Raw genomic sequence first — 24,875 nt, forward strand, 5'->3', positions numbered from 1 at the left:
GTAAACAGTCATGTTGTCTGTGAATAGGGGTAGTTTTATTTCTTCCTTTCCAATCTCTGGGCCTGTTTTTTTCCTTGCCTTTTTTTTTTTTTTTTTTTTTTTTTTTTTTTTGCGGTACGCGGGCCTCTCACTGTTGTGCCCTCTCCCGTTGCAGAGCACAGGCTCCAGATGCTCAGGCTCAGCGGCCATGGCTCATGGGCGCAGCCGCTGCACAGCATGTGGGATCCTCCCGGACTGGGGCATGAGCCCGTGCCCCCTGCATCGGCAGGCAGACTCTCAACCACTGTGCCACCAGGGAAGCCCTTCCTTGCCTTTTAAACTGGCTAAGGCTCCAGTAAAATACTGAATAGGAATGATGAGAGTGGACGTCTTTGTCTTGCTCCTAATCTCAGAGGGAAAGCATTTAGTCTTTTACTATTAAATATGATGTTAGGTGTAGTTTTTTCATAGATGCTCTTTATTAGTTTGAGAATGTTCTATTCCTAGTTCGCTGAGAGCTTTTATATGAAAGGATGTTGAATTTTGTCAAATGCATTTTCTCCTTGAATTGATAATGATGATTTGTTTCTTCTTTCTTATTTTTTGGCTGTGTTTGGTCTTTGTTGCTGCACGCGGGCTTTCTCTAGTTGTGGTGAGTGGGGGCTACTCTGCGTTGCGATGCATGGGCTTCTCATTGTGGTGGCTTCTCTTGTTGCAGAGCATGGGCTCTAGGCGCACGTGCTTTAGTAGTTGTGGCTCGTGGGCTCTAGAGCGCAGGCTCAGTAGTTGTGGTGCATGGGCTTAGTTACTCTGCAGCATGTGGGGTCTTCCCGGACCAGGGCTTGAACCCGTGTCCGCTGCATTGGCAGGCAGATTCTTAACCACTGTGCCACCAGGGAAGTCCCCATTTGTTTCTTCTGTAGATTTTTAATATGGTGATTACATTGGTTGATTTTGGTAGATAGCTATTTAGCTTTGTATCGCAAGATGAACTCTACTTCTGCTTCTTCGTGGTGTAATTTGTATTTGTGCTTATATGTATTGCTGAATTTGATATGTGGATATTTGGTTGAGGACTTTAGTGTCTGTGTTAATGAGAAATATTGGTCTGTAGTTTTCCTATATTTTGGTTTTGATGTCAGAGAAATGCTGGCCTTATAACATAAATTGGGAAGTATTTTGTTCACTTCTGTTTTCTGGAAGAGACTGTAAAATTGATGTTATCTTCTTTAATATTTGGTAGAATCTGCCATTGAAACCATCTGGGCCTGGAGTTGTTTTATTGAGGTGGCAGTCTTCTAAGATCCAGGCTTTAAGCAGAAGTCGTAGTTCCAGTTCCTTGCCTCATGTATACCCATATCCCTGAGGGGCCATTCAAAACATTACAACCTGTGTACTGATTTGGATTGATGGAAAGTACATGCACAGACAATGCTTGATTAAATGTAAAGGATACAGAAGGAAACTGATGTGTTTACGGTACTTTGTAGAGAGATTGGTAACATCATCAGAAAAAATATGCAGCTTCTTACTGTCAGTCCCTCATAAGCAAGGGATGCTAATATCTGAGTCATATTATATTTTTGGAAGCATAGTTTCCAGACCTAGCCTTATTTATATTTATTATGAGGCTCGGGCATTTTGGATATAACCTAGCCTGGATACATGCCAAAGACCACTTCCCCTGGGCTGGTTATACCTTATCAGTCTCAGAGTGATATAATTCACATTATCTGTGTGAATTTAGCTAAGCTAAATACGTGGTATTCTCAGACATAAACAGACTTTGCTTCCATCACTCTCAGTCTGTCTAGTCTATCAAAGCACCTTCAATTTTGCAGACAGCTTTGTGAGCCATACTAATAGGCTTTTAGCATCTGAAAGGCTTATCCTGTAAAATCCCCATCCCTAGTCCCTAGTAGTGAGGGCCTATATCCAGAGTTGATAATCCCCTGGTTTTCTTCAGAGTCACCTTTGCATGCTTACTTCTGCCATTCAGTTCCCTCTTTGTTTCTGTGACTCAGGAATCTCCTTTTTATTCTTTCAAGTTCAGCTGTGTATTTCAAAAACATCATGTCTTATCAGGTATTTTGGTGTGTTTGAGGGGAAGGGGGGACCTGTGTCATGTCAATCTGCTGTATCACTTCCATTTTTTTTTTTTTTTTTTTTTTTTTTTTTGCGGTACACAGGCCTCTCACTGTTGTGGCCTCTCCCGCTGCGGAGCACAGGCTCCGGACGCACAGGCTCAGCGGCCATGGCTCACGGGCCCAGCCGCTCCGCGGCATGTGGGATCCTCCCGGACTGGGACACGAACCCACGTCCCCTGCATCGGCAGGCGGACTCTCAACCACTGCGCCACCAGGGAAGCCCCAATCACTTCCATTTTTTAAATTTGATTTTTCTTAAAGGTTAGAAGACCAACAACCAAACTTTCAAGAACTATTTGAAATTAGACATATTAAAAGTATGTGTGTTTTCTTTTATTCAGCAAACATCCTTTTTAAACATTTACTATGAGCCAGGTACTGGGATATGAAAGATAAAATGTGGTCCCTGCCTCAGTGAGCTTTGGGATTAGAAGAGGGATAGAGACAAGGGAACAAATGGCAATACTGTTGGTAAGTGCTCTCATGGAGGGCAGCACAGGGCTTGATGCTAACTCACAGGAGATACTGCCTTTCTAGACAGATCAAGTCAGGAAAATGTTTCCAGAAGAGGTGATGCCTCACCTGAATCCTGCAAGGCAAGTGAGAATAAGCCAGGTGAAGTTAGATGAAAAGATATTCAAGGCAGAAGAAGAGCATCAGTAGACGTGACGATGCCTAAATGAACTTGAAACCTACGAGTAGTTTGATAAGCCTGGAGTATGGCAGCTGAGTGTGGAGGCAAAAGATGTGGTGGTGTCTGTGTATTTGGAGCCTAATGTGAACTGAGAATCTTAAGAAGATTTCATAATGTTCTCATACTTATGTTTTTTTTACAGAATTTTAAAATTATAATTGTTAAAAATAAAAATTCTTAAAATTTTCAAGGATACAAATTAATCACCATGGTTCTTAGCAACTGAAGAATAAGATACACAGAAGTTTTCACTTATAAATATTTCATTTTTTTAATTGAACTAAAGTTAATAAAGCAGACACTGAAAATATGAGGTATTATGCAAAATATTTATACCATACATAATACAGTTAGTAAAGATTGACCCTGTCAGAATGAGAAAAACTTAACATATGATTAATCAAAATTCTATTAATCTATTAAAGATTCTATTAATCTTTAGAAAATAGAACATTTATGTCAGATGCTGAATTTTGATGGTTTAAGTTTATCAATCTACACCTATTTTGATATCTCCTAGTTTCAGTTTTTATATCAAGCACCTGCCAGATTAGCTTTAAGCCTGTTTAACTTTTTAAAGGGTATTTTATAAAACTGGTCTCAAAAAGATATGTGGGCATGATTGCTGCTGAACCTGGACTTGGGTCTGCCCAGCACAGCCAATCTACTAAAACCGCGTTGTGGTGAAGTAAAGTGCAGCATTTATTGCAATGTACCAAGCAAGGAGAATGGGCAGCTCATGCTCAAAAGACCCAACTCTGGGCCTCCCTGGTGGCGCAGTGGTTGAGAGTCCGCCTGCCGATGCAGGGGATACGGGTTCGTGCCCCGGTCTGGGAGGATCCCATATGCCGCGGAGCGGCTGGGCACGTGAGCCATGGCCGCTGAGCCTGCGCATCCGGAGCCTGTGCTCTGCAACGGGAGAGGCCACAACAGTGAGAGGCCCGCATACCACAAAAAAAAAAAAAAAAAAAAAAAAAAAAAAAAAAGACCCAACTCTGCGATGGCTTTCAGGGAAGGGTTTTGAAAGGCACTGCATGGTCCATGATCAGCTTGTGCTCAGTTCTTGGACTGGTTGGCATCAACGTGAAGTTTTGCACATCATCAGTCTTCTGGCTCCAACCAGTTTGGGGTCTTCGTGCCTGGGGTTGGCAGTTTTCACCTGGTGGGGGGTCTGGTTTCTGTAAAAACAAGTTAGGAATGTGTGTCAGACCTTTATATCTTTCAGGGAACTGGGAGTTCAGTGACTCTGCTATGTGGCTGATTTATAGTCTAAATTGTTACCAGTTTCCTGGCCCAAAATCTTTGCTTTGTTTCTACATGCTTACATTTCCTAGTAATTAACTCTTGAGCCAGCCTTTTGAGATTCAGGGGAGGTCTGGGAGACTAAAGCAAAAGCCTCTTACTTCAAAAAACAGGGACACAAAGGCTTGTTTAGTTTCATGATCAAGTTTTATAGTCTAGGCAAGGTAACTGATCTTAATGATGTGATCTGTTGGCTGATTCTCTCTGCCTCCTTATATAACCTATCCTTTAAATACCTTCTAATGGCTGATCCTGAAATCATTGTTAGAGATTTATTCCCTTCTTCATTTGTTATTTATTAAAAGAAACTTAGCCCTAGAAATGGCACAGACATTAGCCTTAGCAGACATTTATGTCCAAAGGTAAATTTATGAGATATTTTTTGAGCAGAGGGTGTGGTGGCCAGGATAATGAACCTCTGTACCTCCTAAAGATGTCCACATCCTAGAACATGTGAGTATAGGTTATGTGGCAAGAAGGAATCAAGAGAGCAGATGGAATTAGGGTTGCTAATCAGCTGATTTTAAGATACAGAGATTTTTCCTGGGTTATCTGGGTGGGCTGAGTATAATCACAAGTGTTCTTAAAAGTAGAAAAAAGAGGCAGAAGATAGTCAGTGTCAGAGTGTTGTGATGTGAGAATAACTTGGCCTGCTGTTCCTGGATTTGAAGATGGAAGAAGGTCATGAGCCAAGGAATGAGGGTAGCCCCTAGAAACTGGGAAAGGCAAGGAATGGATTCTCCCTTAGAGTCTCCAGAAGGAATATAGTCTTGCTGACACCTTGATTTAGCCTGGTGAGACTTGCATCAGACTTCTAACTTACAGAACTGAAAGATAATAAATTTGTGTTGTTCTAAGCTGCCCAGTTGGTGGTAATTTGTTATAGCAGCAATATGAAAATAATACAAAAAGTGAGAGCATAAATGTTATATGCCTGAGGAGACTTCACTGGGATTAGAAAAATATACTGAAAGTACAGCTGGGTTTAACTGAGGACAGATTTCGTCTCTGATTTTGCCTTTGTCTAGCCTGGTCTTTGGACTTTCATCTTCAATCACACTTCATTGGCCACCACAAAGAAACAGCAACAGCGTAAGCAACAGTCCATAAGAAATCTTGTCAGCTGTGTAGTTGAATAATTATGATAGCTTTTTTAAAAAAGATTCATATTTGTGATTTTAATGTATTTTTTTCTAGTCCTAGAAAGAGATACGTGTAAAAGAACCTGATAGTTTTGAAAGAATGGTATTTAGCCCTAAGGACCTGTAAAATGTTCTTATTCTTTCAAAAGCAAACGTTTAGAGGACTTCTGGTAACTGTGACATGAAGAATTGTCAATTCCTGTTTGGAAAAAAAAGTGTGAAAAAAAAAAGTATGAAACTGGAAAAAAATCAACCATTTCAAGGCACTAGAGGCAAATAAATTTAGGAGCATTTATTCTTGAATAACTGCTAGAGCTTAGGTAAGAGTAGAGGGAACCTCTGGCCCTTTTGCCCGTTGCTGTTTCTGTCATCTCCCCCTCTTCTCCCCAGTCTGTGTTGATGAGAACTGTAGCTTTCCAGTCTAGGTTGGCCGTGAAAACCAGAAGCTCTGTTGCCAGATGGGCAGATTTGATTCTGGGTGAAGGGCAAAAGCCTATGGCTTTGCCTACTAAAAGTAGCAGACTTAATTGAGAATGGATGGGGAAACCCTGTACCTTTGCTAGGTCACGGTTCCACACCTAGTCCAAAGCCAGTGGTGGATTATTCAGAAATGTAACAGGGAGATCCTGTATGAAAGCCATAGTAGAGCTGGATACACTCTGTACACATCCCTGTATGATAAGGAAACTACATGTGTGCATGGGAGACCCAAGAGAGCCCTAACTTGATGCAACTTTGTATGCATTCCCCAACCCGGACACACAGATCAGTCAGCAGAAGGAAAGCTTCATGGGCTCAGCTATTTGAGCACAATCTGTGCCCAAATTACTGATTTACCACTAAGCTATACAGACAAGGGGTAGCCCCTAGGGAGCCAGGCTAAAAAATAAGAATAAAGTTACTGAATAGAGACATAAGTAACAGAGTACTTTGGGGAATACAGATTGCACAGTTGTAGTCTGCAATTTACTAAATACAAACAGAAAAGAAACAATGAGCAGAAAGTTAAACAAGACCTGATTTTACTACAATATGTTATCTAAATGTAATTTTCAACCACAAATTAATAGATTTGCAAGGTCACACAGGGAAGTGTGACACATGTAAGTAGAGAAAAAACAGTCGGTAGAAATGGACTCTTTATTGGGTCCAGAGGTTGGATTCAGCAATAACTTCAAAGCAGTTACAAGTGTGTTCAAAGAATTAAAGGAACTGTATCGAAAGAATTAAAAATAGACTAACAGTGAGTCAAATAGCAAGCCTCAATAAATAGAAATTATAATAGAGAACCAAATGGAAATTCCTAGAGTTGAAAAGGATAGCTGAAATAAACTTTGACCAGATATGCTCAAAAGCAGACCTGAGATAGCAGAATAAAGAGTTGGTGGATTTGAAAGATTAATAGAAACTATCCAATCCAAAGAATAAAAAAATTAGAGAAAGATGAACAGAACTTTAGAGATGCATGGGTCAGTATCATTGTTCCAAAGCATACTGTAATGGGAATCCCAGATGAAGAGAAAGAAAAGGGCAGAAAATATTATTTCAGAAATAACGGCTGAAAACTTCCCAGGTTTGATGGAGAGAATCAAAAACAGCAAGGGAAAAATGACTCATCATGTACAAGAGGACAATACTGCTCGCTGACTTCTCATTAAAAGCAATGGGAGTCAGAGGGCAGTACAGTGACATATTCAGAGTGCTGAAACAGAAAAAAACTATCAACCAGGAATTCTATAGCCACCAAAACTAACTTTCAAAAATAAAGGTGAGGGGGCTTCCCTGGTGGTGCAGTGGTTGAGAATCCACCTGCCAATGCAGGGGACACGGGTGTGATCCCTGGTCCGGGAGGATCCCACACACCCGGAGTAGCTAAGCCCGTGCGCCACAACTGCTGAGCCTGTGCTCTAGAGCCCGTGAGCCACAACTACTGAGCCTGTGTGCCGGAACTACTGAAGCCCGCGTTCCTGGAGCCTGTGCTCCGCAACAAGAGAAGCCATCGCAATGAGAAGCCCACGCACCTCAGTGAAGAGTAGCCTCCGCTCGCCACAATTAGAGCCCGCATGCAGCGTGCAACGAGGACCCAACACAGCCAAAAATAAATAAATTTATTTTAAAAAAAATAGAAAATACAGGTGAAATAACAACATTGTCATATAAACAAAGCCTGAGAGAATTCATTGTAGGCTCACCCGCCTTACTGGCAGTATTAAAGAAAACAGTAACTCGGATCCACAGGAAGAAATGAAGAGCATTGGAAATTCCCTAATAAATACAAAAGATATATTCTCCTATTTTTTTTAAACATAAGTTTGCTTAAGCAGTAATTATAGCACTGTATTATTGGGTTTGTAACATGTATCCATAATATATATGACAATATTGCACAAAGGAAGAGGGGAAGAAATGGAGCTATATTGTATAAAATTGCTATATCTTACCAAAATTAACCTAGCATTGTTACTGAACCAGACTTGGGTCCATTTGCCTGTGTGCAGGCAAGCCAGTCTACTGGCACTGGGTTGTGGTGAAGGAAAGTGCAGCATTTATTGCAGTGAGCCAAGCAAGGATTCCAGGGCAACCAGTGCTTAAAAGATCCAAAGGCTTTCAAGGAAAGGTTTATAAAGACAGGGTGAAGGAGGGGGTGGTTTGTGGGGTGTGTGATCAGCTTGTGGACATTCTTCTGATTGGTTGGTAGTGAGGTAATTGGAAGTCAGCATCATCAACCTTCTGCTTCCAACTGGTCTGGGCCCTACATGCTTGTGGGCCATAGACAGTTAACTTCTCCCACCTGGTAGGGGCTTCAGTATCTTCAAAACAGCTCAAAGGACGTGGCTCAGAATATTTAATTCCTCCTCGCTTGAGAAATTAAAGGTCCTTGACTTTGTTTATGGCTAAACTGTTACTATTTTGTCTTGCTTGACTGTTTTCCTTTCTGCATTTTCTTACTTCTCTGATTAAATTTATTGTTTGACTAAAGTTTTTCTACAGACAGAAGGTAGGCAGAGGACATGGGTGGGAGTCCTGTTCCAGGAAGGGCCCAGAGGGTCCTGCTTGGTTATAGTAGATTATAAGTTAAAGATACAGAATGCAGTATTGAAGGATCATTGGGGGAAAACATTGAAAAAAAGCAGTTGTTTATTGAACACTTCCATTTTCTCAGTTACTTTTTTTTTTTTTTTTTTTTTTTTTTTACGGTTCGCGGACTGGGGCACGAACCTGTGTCCCCTGCATCGGCAGGCGGACTCTCAACCACTGCGCCACCAGGGAAGCCCCTCTCAGTTACTTTTGTAGATGCTAGGGATTTAAATATGTCTAAGAAATGGTTTTTTCATTGTTTATCACCACCATTTTTGTTGATCCATTATTTTATGCATATATTCTTTATACTGTTTGCTGAGGCTCTGAATATATTTCTTTCTAAAGTAATACATGTAAGGATTTTAAAATTGTAGCAAGCAAGAAAGAAAAAGGCATCTTAAAAGAGACAAAAGCGAGTGGTAGATTGTCCTATCTTTCTCAGTTGGAGGACGTGATGCTAAGGCTCATTTATATTTAAACTTAGTATTTAGTATACATATGTAATTTGTTAGATAGAACAACTCTATTATTAAGTATTGCCGTAGTGGGATTTTTATTTTTTATGTTGATGCATTTGAGGTCCGAATAAATTTAAATCGCTAAACTAGAAGTTGTAGGAAATATAAAGATTTATTGATGAAACTCGTTATCTTACATCACATTCCCCCTTCACTTTTCCCACTCTCTCCTCCACATCCTTCCCTTTTCCACATATATAAAAATGTGGGCTAAAACATCTCTTGCTTTCTTAATTTTGGATAACCAAGCACAAAACCATGGGAAATGTGTGTTATGTCCATCATATACTTTTTATGAATATGTGAGATATATGTATATGTATTTTTGTGCATTGGAGAATTTTTTATATGGATTTTACTGTACATATTGTTGTGATTTATATTTCTTTTTTCTCAGCATTTCATATAGCCTTTATATCATTAAGTTCAGATTTACCTTATTTTTTTAATGACTTAAATTTTTCCTAGTATAGGGAGATACTGTAATTATTTACCCATTTCTCTGTTGAAGGAGCTTAAAGTTGTTTCTAGTTTTTCACAATTAAACTATTATAATGAAGTTCATTTTACATATATCTTTGTGCATTTGTATGAAAGGTTTTGTAGCATAGATATAGAGAGATATAATTAGTTCAAATTTTGTGATTTTTTTTTTTTTTTTTTTTTTTTGCGGTTCGCGGGGCTCTCACTGTTGTGGCCTCTCCCGTTGCGGAGCACAGCCTCTGGACGCGCAGGCTCAGTGGCCATGGCTCACGGGCCCAGTCGCTCTGCGGCATGTGGGATCTTCCCGGACCAGGGCACGAACCTGTGTCCCCTGCATTGGCAGGTGGACTCTCAACCACTGCGCCACCAGGGAAGCCCAAATTTTGTGAATTTTAAATATTGATATATTTTGCCTTTTTGTCCTATGGAAATGTTTTAAGAGTTTGTACCACCACCTGTGTGGCATATCCCAAACTCTTGCCAACACTGGATCTTATCAGTGTTTTATATTTTTTGCAGATTTAATAGGTTGTGATATCTTTTTTTTTTTAAGTGAGTAGATTCTTTTTTTAAATTTTTATTTATTTATTTATTTTTGACTGTGTTGGGTCTTTGTTTCTGTGCGAGGGCTTTCTCTAGTTGCAGCGAGCGGGGGCTACTCTTCATCGCGATGCGTGGGCCTCTCACTGTTGCGGCCTCTCTTGTTGCGGATCACAGGCTCCAGACGCGCAGGCTCAGTGTTGTGGCTCATGGGCCCAGTTGCTCCGCGGCATGTGGGATCCTCCCAGACCAGGGCTCGAACCTGTGTCCCCTGCATTGGCAGGCAGACTCTCAACCACTGCACCACCAGGGAAGCCCCTAGGTTGTGATATCCTGTTTCATTTACCTAGTCACTGTTGAGGTTGAAAATCTTTTAACAGAATTATTAGCCATTTATATTTCTTATTATTGGCAATATATATTAGTTTCGCTTATTTATTATGCTTAATTTTTTATTGTGACACACAACAAAATTTGCCACTTTAACCATTTTTTTTTTTTTTTTTTGTGGTACGCGGGCTTCTCACTGCTGTGGCCTCTCCCGTTGCAGAGCACAGGCTCCGGATGCGCAGGCTCAGCGGCCATGGCGCACGGGCCCAGCCGCTCCGCGGCATGTGGGATCTTCCCAGACCGGGGCACGAACCCGTGTCCCCTGCATCGGCAGGCGGACTCTCAACCACTGCGCCACCAGGGAAGCCCCATTTTAACCATTTTAAAGTGTACCGTTCAGTGGCGTTAAGTACTTCAAATTTTTTGCAGCCATCACCACTGTCCATCTTCGGAACTTTTTCATTTTCCCATATTGAAACTCTGTATTCATTAAACAATAACTCCCTATTCCTTCCTACCCTAGCCCCTGCTAAGTACCATTCTACTTTCTGCCTCTATGAGTTTGACTACTCTATGAACCTCATATAAGTAGAATCATAAAATATTTATCCTTTTGTGACTGGCTTATTTCACTTAACATAATGTCTTCAGATTTCATCTATGTTGTAGTATGTAGTATGTAGAATGTCTTTCCTTTTTAAGGCTGAATAATATTTCATTGTATGTATGTCCCACATTTTGTTTATCCATTCATCTGTTAATTGACAGTTGGTTTGTTTCCACCTTTTGACTATTGTGGATAATGCTGCTGTGAACATGGGTGTTCAAATATCTGTTTTGAGTCCATGCTTTTAATTCTTTTGGGTATTGGCCCAGATGTGGAATTGCTGGTCATCCTGTGTTTTAAATTTTTGAAGAACCACTGTGTTCTTTTCCATAGCAGCTGTACTATTTAGCATTTCCACCAGTCATACTCAAGCATTCTAATTTTTCCATATCCATGTCAATACTTGTTTTCTGTGTTGTTTTGCTTTTTTAATAATAGCCATTCTAATAGATGTGAAGTAGTATCTTGTGGTTTTGATTTACATTTCCCTAATAATTAGTAATGTTGGCTACATCTTTTCATGTGCTTATTTGCAATTTGTATATCTTCTTCAGAGTAATGTCTTTTGAAATCCTTTGTCCATTTTTTAATGTTTTGTTATTGTTGATTTTGCTCATTTTTTAAAGCTCCCACCTAATGTTTACTTGATGAAGGCATGGTCTCAGGCTCAAGTAGTTCTAGTAGGGAAGGTAAATCAGTGATTTATATTGATCTTTTAAAAAAAATTAATTCCTCGTTACTGCCACTAGGAGGCTTAGCAAGTGTAATCAGGTTTCTTGACAAAGCCAGTGTGCATAAAAACAACCTTTTTTTTTGTAAGGTATAATTGATGTATAATGTTATATTAGTTTCAGGTGTACAACATAATGATTTGGTATTTGTATATATTGTGAAACATCACCATAGTAAGTCCTGTTATTATCTGTTAGCATACACAGTTACAATTTTTTTTTCTTGTGATGAGAACTTTTAGAATTTATTCTCTTAGCAACTTGCAAATATGCAGTACAGTATTATTAACTATAGTCACCATGCTGTACATTACATTGCCATGACTTACTTTATAACTGGAAATTTGTACCTTTTGATCCTTTCACCCATTTCAAACACCTCCCACGCACCACCTCTGGTAGCCAACAATCTGTTATCTGTATCTATGACCTAGGTGTTTTTTTTTGTTTTTTTTGTTTGTTTTCTGTTTTTTTCTTTGATTTCATATGTAAGTGAGATCATATGTTATTTTGTTTTTCTCTGTCTGACTTGTTTCAATTAGCATAATGTCCTCAAGTCCATCTATGTTGTTGCAAATGGTAAGATTTCATCCTTTTCTATGACAGAATAATATTCCATCGTATATTCCATCCATCAATGGATACTTAAGTTGTTTCCATATCTTGGCTATTGTAAATAATGCTGCATTGAACATAGGGGTGCATATATCTTTTTGAATTAGTTTTTGTTTTCTTTGGATAAACACCCAGAAATAGAATTGCTGGATCATATGGTAGCTCTGTTTAAAAATTTTTTGGAGGTACCTCCATACTGTTTTTCCTGCTGGCTGCACCATTTTATATTCCCACCAGGGTTCCCTTTTTTTATATCCTTGCCAGTACTTGTTTTTCTTTTTTTAAAATTTTATTTATTTATTTTTGGCTGCATTGGGTCTTCGTTGCCTCTTGTGGGCTTTCTCTAGTTGTGGTGAGTGAGGGCTACTCTTCGTTGTGGTGCGCGGGCTTCTCACTGCAGTGGTTTCTCTTGTTGCAGAGCATGGGCTCTAGGCACGCGGGCTTCAGTAGTTGTGGCACATGGGCTCAGTAATCGTGGCTCGTGGGCCCTAGAGCGCAGGCTCAGTAGTTGTGGCGCACGGGCTTAGTTGCTCCGCGGCATGTGGGATCTTCCCGGACCAGGGCTCGAACCCATGTCCCTTGCATTGGCAGGTGGATTCTTAACCACTGTGCCACCAGGGGAACCCTTGTTTTTCTTTTCTTTTTGATGATAGCCACTCTAAAAGGTATAAGGCGATTTGTCATTGTGGCTGTGATTTACACTTCCCTGATGATTAGTGATGTTGAACATCTTTTCATGTACCTGTCAACCACTTGTATATATTGATCTCTTAATAATAATAATAGAAAAAATACATTCTAAATCAAAGAAGAGAGCATATTTAACAGGGGTAACGTGGTGGTATTTGAGATAAATCTTCAAAAAAAGAATCCATTGCTATTCTGTGATGGCAGTTGAGTGTAGGGGAAACATTCCAGGTAATGGAAACAAAGTACTGATCAGTAGGGGAGATGAACCTTTGAAAAGAAGGTACAGAAAGTATATATAATGCAATCTTTTTTGAGGATAGGATGAGTAAATGGATGGATGGAATAGGTCTGGAAGAATGACCAAGAAACTGTTGGCAGTGGTTTCACTCTAGTGCTTGGGGATACGAAGGCAAAATATTGTTTTGTTTCCTTTCTTCCAAGGACATTAAGTAAAGAAAGAAGAAAACTGTATTTAAAGAGCTTTAGAGCTTAAAAATCACAGCTCTGTGTTCTTTCCAGTATTTGATGCTGCTTCTACATAACTAATTTTGATTTCAGGGGTAGGAGGGTGGAGGTGAGGTGAGAAGATGAAATAAATTTTGTCATCTAAACAGTAAACAGATTATGGGTTGGACTTTAAAAATTTTTTTTTTTTTTGTGGTACGCGGGCCTCTCACTGCTGTGGCCTCTCCCGTTGTGGAGCACAGGCTCCAGATGCGCAGGCTCAGCGGCCATGGCTCACAGGCCCAGCTGCTCTGCGGCACATGGGATCTTCCCAGACCGGGGCACAAACCTGTGTCTCCTGCATGGGCAGGCGAACTCTCAACCACTGCGCCACCAGGGAAGCCCTAAAATGTTTTAAATCTTTTTTTTTTTCTTTTATTGCTGTTTCGGGGGATTTCTTGAGAATGTTCGTAAAAATAAGCATTCATAACTGTTTACATAGGGTTAAAATAGGCAAATGAGTAATGCCTTTTATAAATTTATTAAAAATATTATTAAATAAAAATACATTGGGGGGTGAATAGGGTAGGAATTTTCAGGAGGCAAGATCACCAGTTTGACCTTAACATTTTTGTAAATTTTGGCTACAAATTTGTGGTTTTTAAAGGACTTGTCAACTAAATGAGAAGTTTTCATTACTGTAGGATACCGTAGCAAGAGTAAGCCATTTTCTGATAATTTTGTGATTCCTATCTAATATGTTATTGAGTAAAAGAATATAAGAATTCCTTAATTAGGATACTAGAGTAAACCGTGTTCTCAGCACAAGTACATCATGGCTGATAATTCTTTTCATGACATTTAGGGAATCTATTAAACTTTATCTTTCCACATAAGTGGACTTAATGTTATCAGTTAATTAACTCAAGATGTCAGTGCTGGCTTTCATCTTTTATTTTTGAAAGCTAACTTTTTTTTTTTTTTTTTTTTCTTTTTGCGGTATGTGGGCCTCTCACTGTTGTGGCCTCTCCCGTTGCGGAGCACAGGCTCCGGATGCGCAGGCCCAGCGGCCATGGCTCACGGGCCCAGCCGCTCCGCGGCATATGGGATCCTCCCAGACCGGGGCACGAACCCGTATCCCCTGCATCGGCAGGCGGACTCTCAACCACTTGCGCCACCAGGGAGGCCCTGAAAGCTAACTTTTAAGACAAACCTGTTATTTAATGTTTTTTCTTCATGATTTCAGTAAACTCCTAATTTGTAAAGAATAGAGAGAAAATAGGAGATAAATGATGGAAATTTTTCACCAAATGAAGGAAATCCAGGTTGTTATAGATTCAATTGCCATTTAAGAAAGAAAGAAAGACCTGTAGTTCAAGCCTAACTTTCCTTCAGGGAAATTTTTTCATGTTTCTCAAATAATAAATTTTTGTATTCTGACATTTTCCCCTGTTTAATGGCAGTTATTCATTTTTTTTTTTTTTTAAGGTATGGACTCCGAGAGTTTGTGGTGATCGCCCCTGCTGCAAATAATGATGCTGTTCTCAGTGAATCTAAGTGCAATCTTCTTCTGAGTTCTGTGTCTGTTGCTTTGGGAAACACTGGCTGGTAGGTGGACATTTCGAAAAACCTTGACATGAGTTTAAGAACTATTCTAAATTATAATTTATGAGGGAAAATTATTACTGTTAGGTTTTTGATTATGATTAAGATTAGTACTTGTACATTATTATATTGGAATAAGGTATATAAGGACAAACTCAACAAAACCTTTAGGGAAAGCATTTCTAAAGGGAAACTTACTGAAATATTACATGAATATTTAAAATGGAGAATAAATTGTACTATTTTTGTATTTTGCTTCCAAATGTTTAGTTTATTTAAATTTTGGTGCAAAATCTAATTTTAAAACTTGATGACAGAGCATCCCCTTGTTCAGCCTCAGCTAGGAACATGCATTCAGGTAACTCAGATTTTTTGTTTCTCTGCACACGTCTTCAAATGCTTTGAAAGTGCTACGAGTATTGATTTTGAGATTACAAATAGATTTTAGTGAGTAGGCTAATTTGCGGTTATGGAAATCTTTGAATAAGGAGGATAACTATGTCTTCAAATGATAAAGTACAAAATAATTCACCACTAGCGTGGGTTTAATTTATATTGCTTAATGCCTGTGAATCAAGTTTTATTATGGTTTTGGAAAGCCTCATATGATAGGATCACTTTTATTCAAGAAAATTTTTATTCTGCTTTTTTATGACTTTCAGCCATTTTAAAATAGTTTTCTGACTACAAAGTGCCACTGAATGATAATTTCTTCAGTTTATTAGTGTAAGGAGAAAAGGAACTAAGAACGACTTTGTTTTAAATATAAGTCTGGAGTATTCCTTGTTTAGTGCTTTTAAATAGTTGAGATTAAAATAACGTAATAGTGGAAAAACGTGAGATTTAGGAGTTATTCAGTGTTTAGTGAACTTAGTCTATTCCTTTTTAATTATGCCCTATAGCCAGGTGCCACTCTTTGTGCAAATTCATCACAAATGGCGAAGAACGTACGTGGGAGAATGTCAGGGTCCTGGTGTCCGAACTGATTTTGAAATGGTTCATCTTCGAAAAGTGCCAAATCAGTACACTCATTTATCAGGTCTGCTGGATATCTTCAAATCAAAGATTGTGAGTTGGCATTGATATTTTCAGTCTTATAAAAACAGTAATTTGGTAATTTTATTGATTACATAGAAATATTTCTAATGTTGAAATGTAATTAGAAGAAAGATGTAATTGACTACATAAATTACTGTGTATGTTTAAGCAAAGTGTCCAGTTAGATTTTTAGTGTACTAATGCTCTGATTTTGTTTGTTCAGTTTGTTAACATTTATCTCCTACATTAACTCTTTATACTCCTTTTCCTCTAATAGTAATGTTGCCAACCTCACCACATGAATGGGCTTCAGCATAGTTGCTTGTTCAGGGCTCTGACTATGAGTAACTGAGATGTGAAGTCTTTGGGTTCTGAATTGCTTTTTTTTCCCCAAGGGTCTATTTAATTTGATGTTTAAGATTAGGCTTATATTCTATGACTGAGAGCAGCAGGGCTGAATTGGACGTGCTCAGTATATCTTTGGTGTTCTTTAAAAACACTATCACAGAGATATGGAGGATTTGCCTGTGCTACTCTGGGGGAAGAATTAGGGTCTAGATTGAGGAGCTATTTGTGAATACCTCTAGAAAAGAGAGCAAAACCAGGTAAGTAAGTGGTGGAAGGGATTCTCCACTTAGAGAAGCAGTCCCCTTGAGTGATTAAGTTGACACCCATTTCACTAAAAGTGATCAAACTTGATTAACAAACTGATATTAGATATGTCCTGGTATGGTACATTGAATAGGATATATCATCTGTGTTGCATTCCTGCTAAAAATGTTTAACATAAATCGAAACATGAGGAAACAATCACATATTTCTAAAATGAGCCATATTTTACAAAGTAAAAGTCCAGACTCTTTAAAAATGTCAGTATCATGATAGGAAAAACAAAGGCTGGGAGCTGTTTAGCCTGAAGGAGACTAAAGTGACATAACATGCATGATCCTTGATCAAAACAAAATAGCCACAGAGGACACAGTTGGGACAGTTGGGGCAATTTTTATATGGACTGTATGTTAGAAAATAGTATCAATATTAAACTTCTTGAGTGTGATAACCCTTGTTTATAGGAATTACATGCTGAAGTATTTAGGGGTGAATTGCCATGATGCCTACAACTTACTTTCAGGGGTTCAGCCAAAAAAATTATTTATGTAAATACATGATAGTATGTGCGTGTATCAAAATGTTAATTGGTGAGCTTGGTGAAAGTCATACCGGTATTCATTACGCTAGCTTTGCAACCTTTCTGAAGGTTTGCAAATTTTGAAAAGGCAAAAAATGTGAGAAAAAATGCTGAAATATCTTTTTTAACATAACATTGTTTGTAGAAAGATATTTAGGATTAGAATTTAATTTCATAAAAAATATGTTTTCAATTTTGAGGCCATAAATAGCAGGGTGGTAAGATTATCACCACCCAGATAAAAATGTTTGACATTTAAAAAAAAGTCTGCATATACTGGGTTAAGAAATTTAAGTAAAAACTTCTTTATACCCTTAGTCCCTTTCCTCAAAATAACTATTGTTAGCTGTTTCTTGTGATTATCTCTATTAAAAAAAAGCATAGAAGCATATCTTTTAGAAAGTTCCACGTCTGTATGTAACTTTTTTTCGAAACCTCTTGACTTTGAAATGCTTTAAGTACTGCTTAATTCTACACGTGTTGCTTTGAGAAATTTTTGAAAAAGGCAAGTATGCGTTATTTCTACCCCATTAGTTTTACTTTGTTCTCACCAGAAGTCTTCAATTATATTTAATTATTTTAGATCAAATTCTAGTCAGATGCAAATATTAATGCTTTATTCCTCTTCTTAAAAAACGTTAGTGAACTTTATTTTCATGGATCTTTTATGTCACTCTTCTATGGTACTCAACTTCTCTTTACTGAGGACCACCTTGACCTGTGTGGAGCCTGACTTTCATTATGACTATTTACTAATTGTACTTTTAAAAAAAAGTGTTCCTAATCAGTTTATCACATCATCTGTCAGAACTTTCACAAACCTCACTTGTCTAAATATGAAGCATTTCTCAAAGTTGATTTGATAGAGTTGAACTTAAGATAATTGAGACCTGGTTTGGGTACTTTAGTGGTTTTACATAGTTAAAGCTACCCAATATGTGGCTCTCTTATACTTTCTTTATAAAGCTATCTTTATAAATATTACTCTTTAAATCTACTAGAAGTATTCCAAGGCACTCACCCTCCACTGGCAGTTTATTTCATTTTCACAGGGATCTAATTATTAGAAAAGGCTTCATTGGCAGGATGGCAGCAGAGGGTGGTTGTCCTTGGAATCACATAAAATTTAAGTTTAAATCCTCTTTTGCCATATAATCCTCTAAGTATTTGAAAACTCTCTCATACCCTAGTCTTTCCTTTTTCAGTTTAGATGTTCTTCATTCTGTCAGATGTTCCTTATATTTCATAGTTTTATATTCTGATTGTTGTTTTGGATACTTGTCTTTTTTAGAACTACATTTCTTCATGTTCTGGGGAAATTTTGTTTGCAGGCTCATTTTGAATGAAGGCTTTATTTACAGTTTTTAACTTTCTCTCCCATCCTCTAGTGGTTTTGTAATTTTGTGGTTGCTCCTTACCTGCAGAATATTTCAGACGCTGGTCTTAAAATGGTGTTTGGAGCCTTTTGCTCCGTGTTGATATTGGGGTATTGCACATTGAGTCTTGGACTCATTGGATTGCTTGCTTGGGTCATGAGAGTGGGTTTGTCCCCCGCTCACACAACTTTCCCTAGCCCCATACCTTCCAACAAAGCCACTGCACGAAGCAGGAGTGCCCTGCCCCAGGGTCTGCCTTAAGCAGAGAGTCTTACGGTACCCTCATTCTGGGTGGAGTACTTTTGGTTCCATTTAATGCAGTCTGTAATCCTGGCTCTCACTGCCTTCGTCTGCTTGTGAAACTCAGCAAGCATATGCCTTGAGCCCCATTTAACACTTTGGATTTTCTGTACCTTTTCTAAGGCCCACAAAGATATTTATGTCATGTTTGGTCCTAGACATTTCTTTTCGGTCATCTCTTTCTGTATTTGTCTACATTGCTATGTGACTGGAGTGGAGGTTATGTGTCAGATTGACCTTGTTATGGTTTTTAGATCATTTACACCCAATTACAGGTGAACGCTCATTTGATATCTAGACCTGAGTAAAAAATAATTATTCCTGACCAGCCAGAATCTTACCTTGCTTGTCTAGGACACAGCAGCCCAAGACTGAATTAGCTTTTTTTTTTTTTTTTTGGCAGCTACCTTATTTTGTGACTTGAGATTGAGTTTGTATTCAGTTAAAGTTACTAATGACATTTATCGATGCTGCTGCTGAGCTAAATGTCTCTTTATTCCTCCTGACCAGCAATATCAGCAACACCTGGAAACTGGGTAGATATGCAGAATACTATTGAATCTACATTTTCGCAAGCTTACTAGGTCATTCCTGTGCATATTTAGGTCCTATTCCACATTAATATAGGTTAACCATTATTAAGGGAAACTGAGATTGTGGGATGTTTGGATGATATTATTAATTTTTAAGATTTTTAATGAATGTAAAGATCTGAATTTTCTGATTCATTAATATAAACTACATGAGTGGCTGTTTGTCACAGTCTAAAAGTCTGGTTAAATAAGACTGGCTTTAATTTGAGTTTATTTTCATTTAAAAGAAAGAAAAGACATCATCTTCTCAAACCTAGTGTTACACTTTATATAATAGTTTTACCTTATTTAAAAAATGAGTCATGGGCCTCCCTGGTGGCGCAGTGGTTGGGAGTCCGCCTGCCGATGCAGGGGACACGGGTTCGTGCCCCGATCCCGGAGGATCCCACATGCCGCGGAGCGGCTGGGCCCGCGAGCCATGGCCGCGGGGCCTGTGTGTCCGGAGCCTGTGCTCCGCAACGGGAGAGGCCACAGCAGTGAGAGGCCCGCGTACAGCAAAAAAAAAAAAAAAACAAAAAAAATGAGTCATTTTTTTCCACATTCAACATGGCTGAAGAGAATAGTAAGAAATTATGTTTGTATAATTAAAATTGTATAAGATATTTTGAAAGAGCACTTTACATAATAAAATTTAATATCTCTTTTCCTGGTAGTAGCTTAAACAGCTTTATTTTAATGTAATTTGGTCTCTGGCATTAATTCATCTCTTGAGCTTTTAAGCTGTGAGAATTTCTCCCATGAAAATGATTTTCTAAATTCTGCACCTTTGGCTCTAATAATTTAGTGACTTTGTTTTCCTTTTTAATGGCTGGAATATCATACATTTTTCATGGCTAGAATGTGCGTGCCATATCTAACACTGTAATCTGAAAATCCACATTTCATGAAGGTTGTAATTTATCCATTCCAGTAGTTTGAAATTTGCTTCTGGTATTTACAAGGGTACTAACATTTACATGGTATTGTCTTTGCATTTATTTCCTAGGGATGTACTTTAACTCCATTGCCTCCAGTTAGTATTGCTATACGGTTTACCTATGTACTTCAGGATTGGCAGCAGTATTTTTGGCCTCAGCAGCCTCCAGGTGAGATAATTTAGAACTATATTTAACTTACTGAATATAAATGGAGAGAAAATATATTCAGAAATTAAAACTATTTAAGTGTGTTTCAAGTGTTTGAAATATTTGTAACTCATTTTAAATGTAATATTGCTGATTTCATTGCCTTTATCATTTTTTTCTCTTAAAAAAAGCTGTGTAGGTTCTAGAGACAGAATTATTCTATACCTGACAATCTTTTTTGTTTGTTTGTTTGTTTTTTGCGGTACACGGGCCTCTCACTGTTGTGGCCTCTCCCGCTGCGGAGCACAGGCTCCGGATGCGCAGGCTCAGCGGCCATGGCTCACGGGCCTAGCCGCTCCGCGGCATGTGGGATCTTCCCGGGCCGGGGCATGAACCCGTGTCCCCTGCATCAGCAGGTGGACTCTCAACCACTGTGCCACCAGGGAAGCCCTGACAATCTGTTTTTGAAAGCTAATATTATTTATAAAGCATTCCCTTGCCGTGGAACATCGTGTGCTGCAAATTAGTATGTAATGAGTAAAATGTCTGCTTTCAGAATATAGTAAGAGAAGTCACCCTCATAGGCTGCGAACAGACACGCACAGAACCTTATACAGAATAGAGTTTGAAGAAGAGGGCTAAATAAGGAAAGCAGAAAAGAGAAAAAGATGTGTATATACATATACACTTATGCTGGGAAGAGCTGTAGAATATTTTACTTTAACTTGCATTTTTAAAAAAATGTGATTAAAATCATTTTACCTACTTAACTATTGATATACTGATTCATTAGCAGTCATTAATTATTAGCCTATAATAGGCCGGCTCTGCCAGGACACAGATATGAACAGACATTATCTAAGTTCTAGAAAAGCTCAGCCTGGTGGACATTTAGCTTAATTAAGTGAGGTTTAGGTTCCTGGATGTTTCTCTCACAGAAAGTGCAATTATATCTAAGTCTATCTAATAAATTTAATATAAACTTATAAAATAATTACAAGGGTTTTACTAGCCTGAAAACATTCTCCATTCTACCTTCCTCAAAGAGAAATAAATTATAATAAAATAATATTCTTTACTGTTTATTTTTGTTGCAAAATGGTTGGTTTGTTTATGAGATTGAAAATAGTAAATTGATTATCTTGGGATGATACTAAAATTAATGTAGTACATTTAGCTTTTGGTGGTTATATATACTACTACTGTTTTATTTTATATACCACTGAATAATTTGAAACTAATGTGCAGTAAAATAACTCCATCTAAACTGCAGCAGATGGAAATAAAAGCTAAGCTGAGATTTATATTAGAAGACTCAAATGTTTGTCTTGGTAATTTTAGTTTCCAGACAACAGTACGCCTTTGTTAATGTTCTATTGCTAGTTTTTTAAAATGGACATCAAAATATTAACCTTCTTTCTCAGTGGATTGAAAGCCATATAAATTTTTAATATTTTCTCTTTTAAAGGGAAGGGACTGAACATGTAATATGGGCCAGACACTGTGCCTGGCATTTTATATACTGTTTCAGGTAATTCCCATTTACCTATGAGACAAGTATTATTATCTTTCTTAGAGAACAAAAGTAACTGGCCCAAGGCCACATGGTCACCAGATGATAAAGTTCACATTTAAATCCTGGTCAAACTCCAAGTCCCATCATCCTTTCATTCTACAGTGTAGCTTTTCAACTTCTAATTTGACTAAAAGTTTTGTACAGTTATAGTCTATTAATAATTTTTAGCTTACTGGTTTAAAAAATGTGCTTAGGACTTCCCTGGCAGTCCAGTGGTTAAGACTCCGTGCTTCCACTGCAGGGGGGGCATGGGTTCAATCCCTAGTCAGGGAACTAAGATCCTGCATGCAGTGAGGCGTGGCAAAAAAAAAAAAAAAGCGCTTATTATAAATTTTGAAGCTCTTAATTCACATCTTATAGTAAAGCTAGTCATTGTGATCTTTACTGTAAGCATTCTTTAGTTGGAAAAATGGAATGAATTGACTTGAGAAAATTTACTGAATCAAGTAATTGAGCCATATTTAATAACTAATTTTAATAATTTAGTTAGGGTGTAGATAATTGTCAAACATAATTTTAGCAAATCTGAGAGTGTTCATAACTCAACAGTAGACTTTAATTTTAGAAATTCTTAGTGTAGTGTGAATAATTAAAAACAACCATCTATTATTTCAAAGGGAAATCTTTTTGAAGTCTTTTAGAAGTGTTTATTACTTCTTCAAGAGGGATGGAGTTAAGGGGTGATATACCCTCTAAATTTTCCTCTAATCTCAGATACCATTCATAATGGAATGGAAATTCTTTTCTGAACTTCAGATATGTCTGTGTACTGTCAGCTGATATAAGGTTTTATTAATGATGACTAATTTGGGCTATTCAGAAATTATTGACAGCAAAACTGATGAATGTAGGTTGATGATTAAATTTTTTAATACTCAGATAATCTTTCTTTTAGATGCTATTAATCACATTCTGAGAAAATGAAAAGAAATTTACAGGAATAATATTCTCTTGAGTAATATTTAAGGACTATTTCAGAACAGTAAAATTTAGAATGCATAGCTTGAATACAGCACTTCACAAATAGGAATTAAATGTGTCCTTTTACTATAACATTCTTTGGGGAAGTCTTTAATATCTAACTGTTCTCTAACTTGCTATATGTATCTTAATGTAGACACTATTAAAACTTTAATTTCTCAAAGGGCTGACCTACCTAGATTTAAATTCTTATTTCTCCATTTTTGGCTAACTGATGGAAATTTTTTTTTTCTTGTTTAGATATAGATGCCCTTGTAGGAGGAGAAGTGGGAGGCCTGGAATTTGGCAAGTTACCATTTGGTGCCTGTGAAGATCCTATTAGGTGCGAATTTCATTATATCATTTGAATTATGGGACTTTACTTTTTAAATTATATTGATGTTGATTTTACTGTGTTTTATAATACTGCAGCCTCCTGGAATGAATGTAGTACTGGAAATAGAGACCTACATGTAACAGTCTGTCCATCTTTGTTTTTTTCTCTGTAACTTAAGAAGTAAAAGAGGGTTTAATACATAAAATGTACATAATATAATTTATTGATTATTCCTTATAGAAGTGGTTCTTGGTATACTTTGGGGGAAATATTTTAAATATTGAAAAGCACAGACAATATTTTATATAACAAACTTTCATGTGTCCATGACCCAGAATTAACAGTTGTTTTCATTTTTCCTGGCCACTTTTTCAAAATACACAAATTAAGACATAAGTAAGAGACACAAGGGTGACCTTATAGGTTACCCAGTTGCTTTTCTAGAAGAACTACTGAACTTAAAAAAAAAAACTGTTTCACAAGAAAATACAGGGGTTGAAAAATTTAATCACTGATAGCAAAATATTTGGAAAATATAAACAGTGCAGATATAGAAACTGTCTCATTTGTTAAACTGTTTGGTTATTTTAAAAAATATATTCACATGTATACATATATCTTTAATACTCTCACATAAAGGTAGAAATAATAATACTTTTAACTTAAAAATCACTTAAGGAAGACAATAAAGTGAGTATCTTTTAAAATGGATATTTATTATATGTGCCAGGCACTATGATAAGTAAGGAAGATACTGAAGTAAATAAAACAGACAGTTTCTGCCTTCTTGGCATTTACAGTCTACTTAAAGGAAATAGATGAACTAATCACCTAAATAAACATACAATTACAAATTGTGGGATAATTTGAAGGAAAAGTACAGGATGTAATGACAATAAAATGAGGAACTAGTTTAGATTGATATGCCATCAGTAAAGTCTTCTCAAAGCAAGTGAAATTTATTCTGAGTCTCAATTAGGGGAGGATTTAGCCAGGCAAAGAGTGAGAGAATGACCATTCCAGGTGGAAGGAACAGCCTGTGCAAAGTGCCTTGATGCAGGAAAGAGCTTGGCGAGTTTACTGAAGAAAATAGAAGGTGGCTATCATGGCTAGAATGTAGTGAGCAAGGGAGAAAGGGTGTAGGGTGGATTACAGATATATTTGTGGCCCTCCAACTGGTTCATTTATTTGAATTTCACTTAGGGAAAATTTTAGGGGGAGAGAAATAAATTGACCTGGTAGAAGTCTGAAGGTTTAATGATTAAATATTTCTTCCAAATTTATATCATGATATGGAGTCAGTCAGCAAAGGAACAAGTGATTGAAGAAGAACACAGAAATAAGTTGAGGGTAAGATTGTGCACATTGGCAGACCATTTAAATCAAACAGTGATTAGCAAATGTTGTGGGCACTATGCTTTTGAAAAGGCATCTTTGGTAGTGGAAGAGGAAATGAAGAGGCTTTTTCTGGTGTCTTCTCTCCTTGTCAAAGAAATTGTTCTATAGTTAGAGGGAGAGGAGAGGCCATAGTCAT

General features: G+C 37.7%; 1 protein-coding gene across 2 annotated transcripts in view; it reads left to right on the forward strand.

Moving 5' to 3' along the window:
- Window positions 1–24,875, forward strand: part of RAB3GAP1 (RAB3 GTPase activating protein catalytic subunit 1) — a 126,026-nt gene that overhangs the window by 53,210 nt on the left and 47,941 nt on the right. For both annotated transcript variants that reach the window (XM_060105909.1, XM_060105910.1), the window contains 4 exons: window positions 14,792–14,911; window positions 15,811–15,976; window positions 20,390–20,489; window positions 23,266–23,347. In XM_060105909.1, coding sequence (XP_059961892.1) covers window positions 14,792–14,911; window positions 15,811–15,976; window positions 20,390–20,489; window positions 23,266–23,347 — 468 coding nt within the window. The remainder of the gene's footprint in view (window positions 1–14,791; window positions 14,912–15,810; window positions 15,977–20,389; window positions 20,490–23,265; window positions 23,348–24,875) is intronic.

The sequence above is a fragment of the Mesoplodon densirostris genome, chromosome 8 (genome assembly GCF_025265405.1).
Source record: "Mesoplodon densirostris isolate mMesDen1 chromosome 8, mMesDen1 primary haplotype, whole genome shotgun sequence".
Lineage (NCBI taxonomy): Eukaryota > Metazoa > Chordata > Mammalia > Artiodactyla > Ziphiidae > Mesoplodon > Mesoplodon densirostris.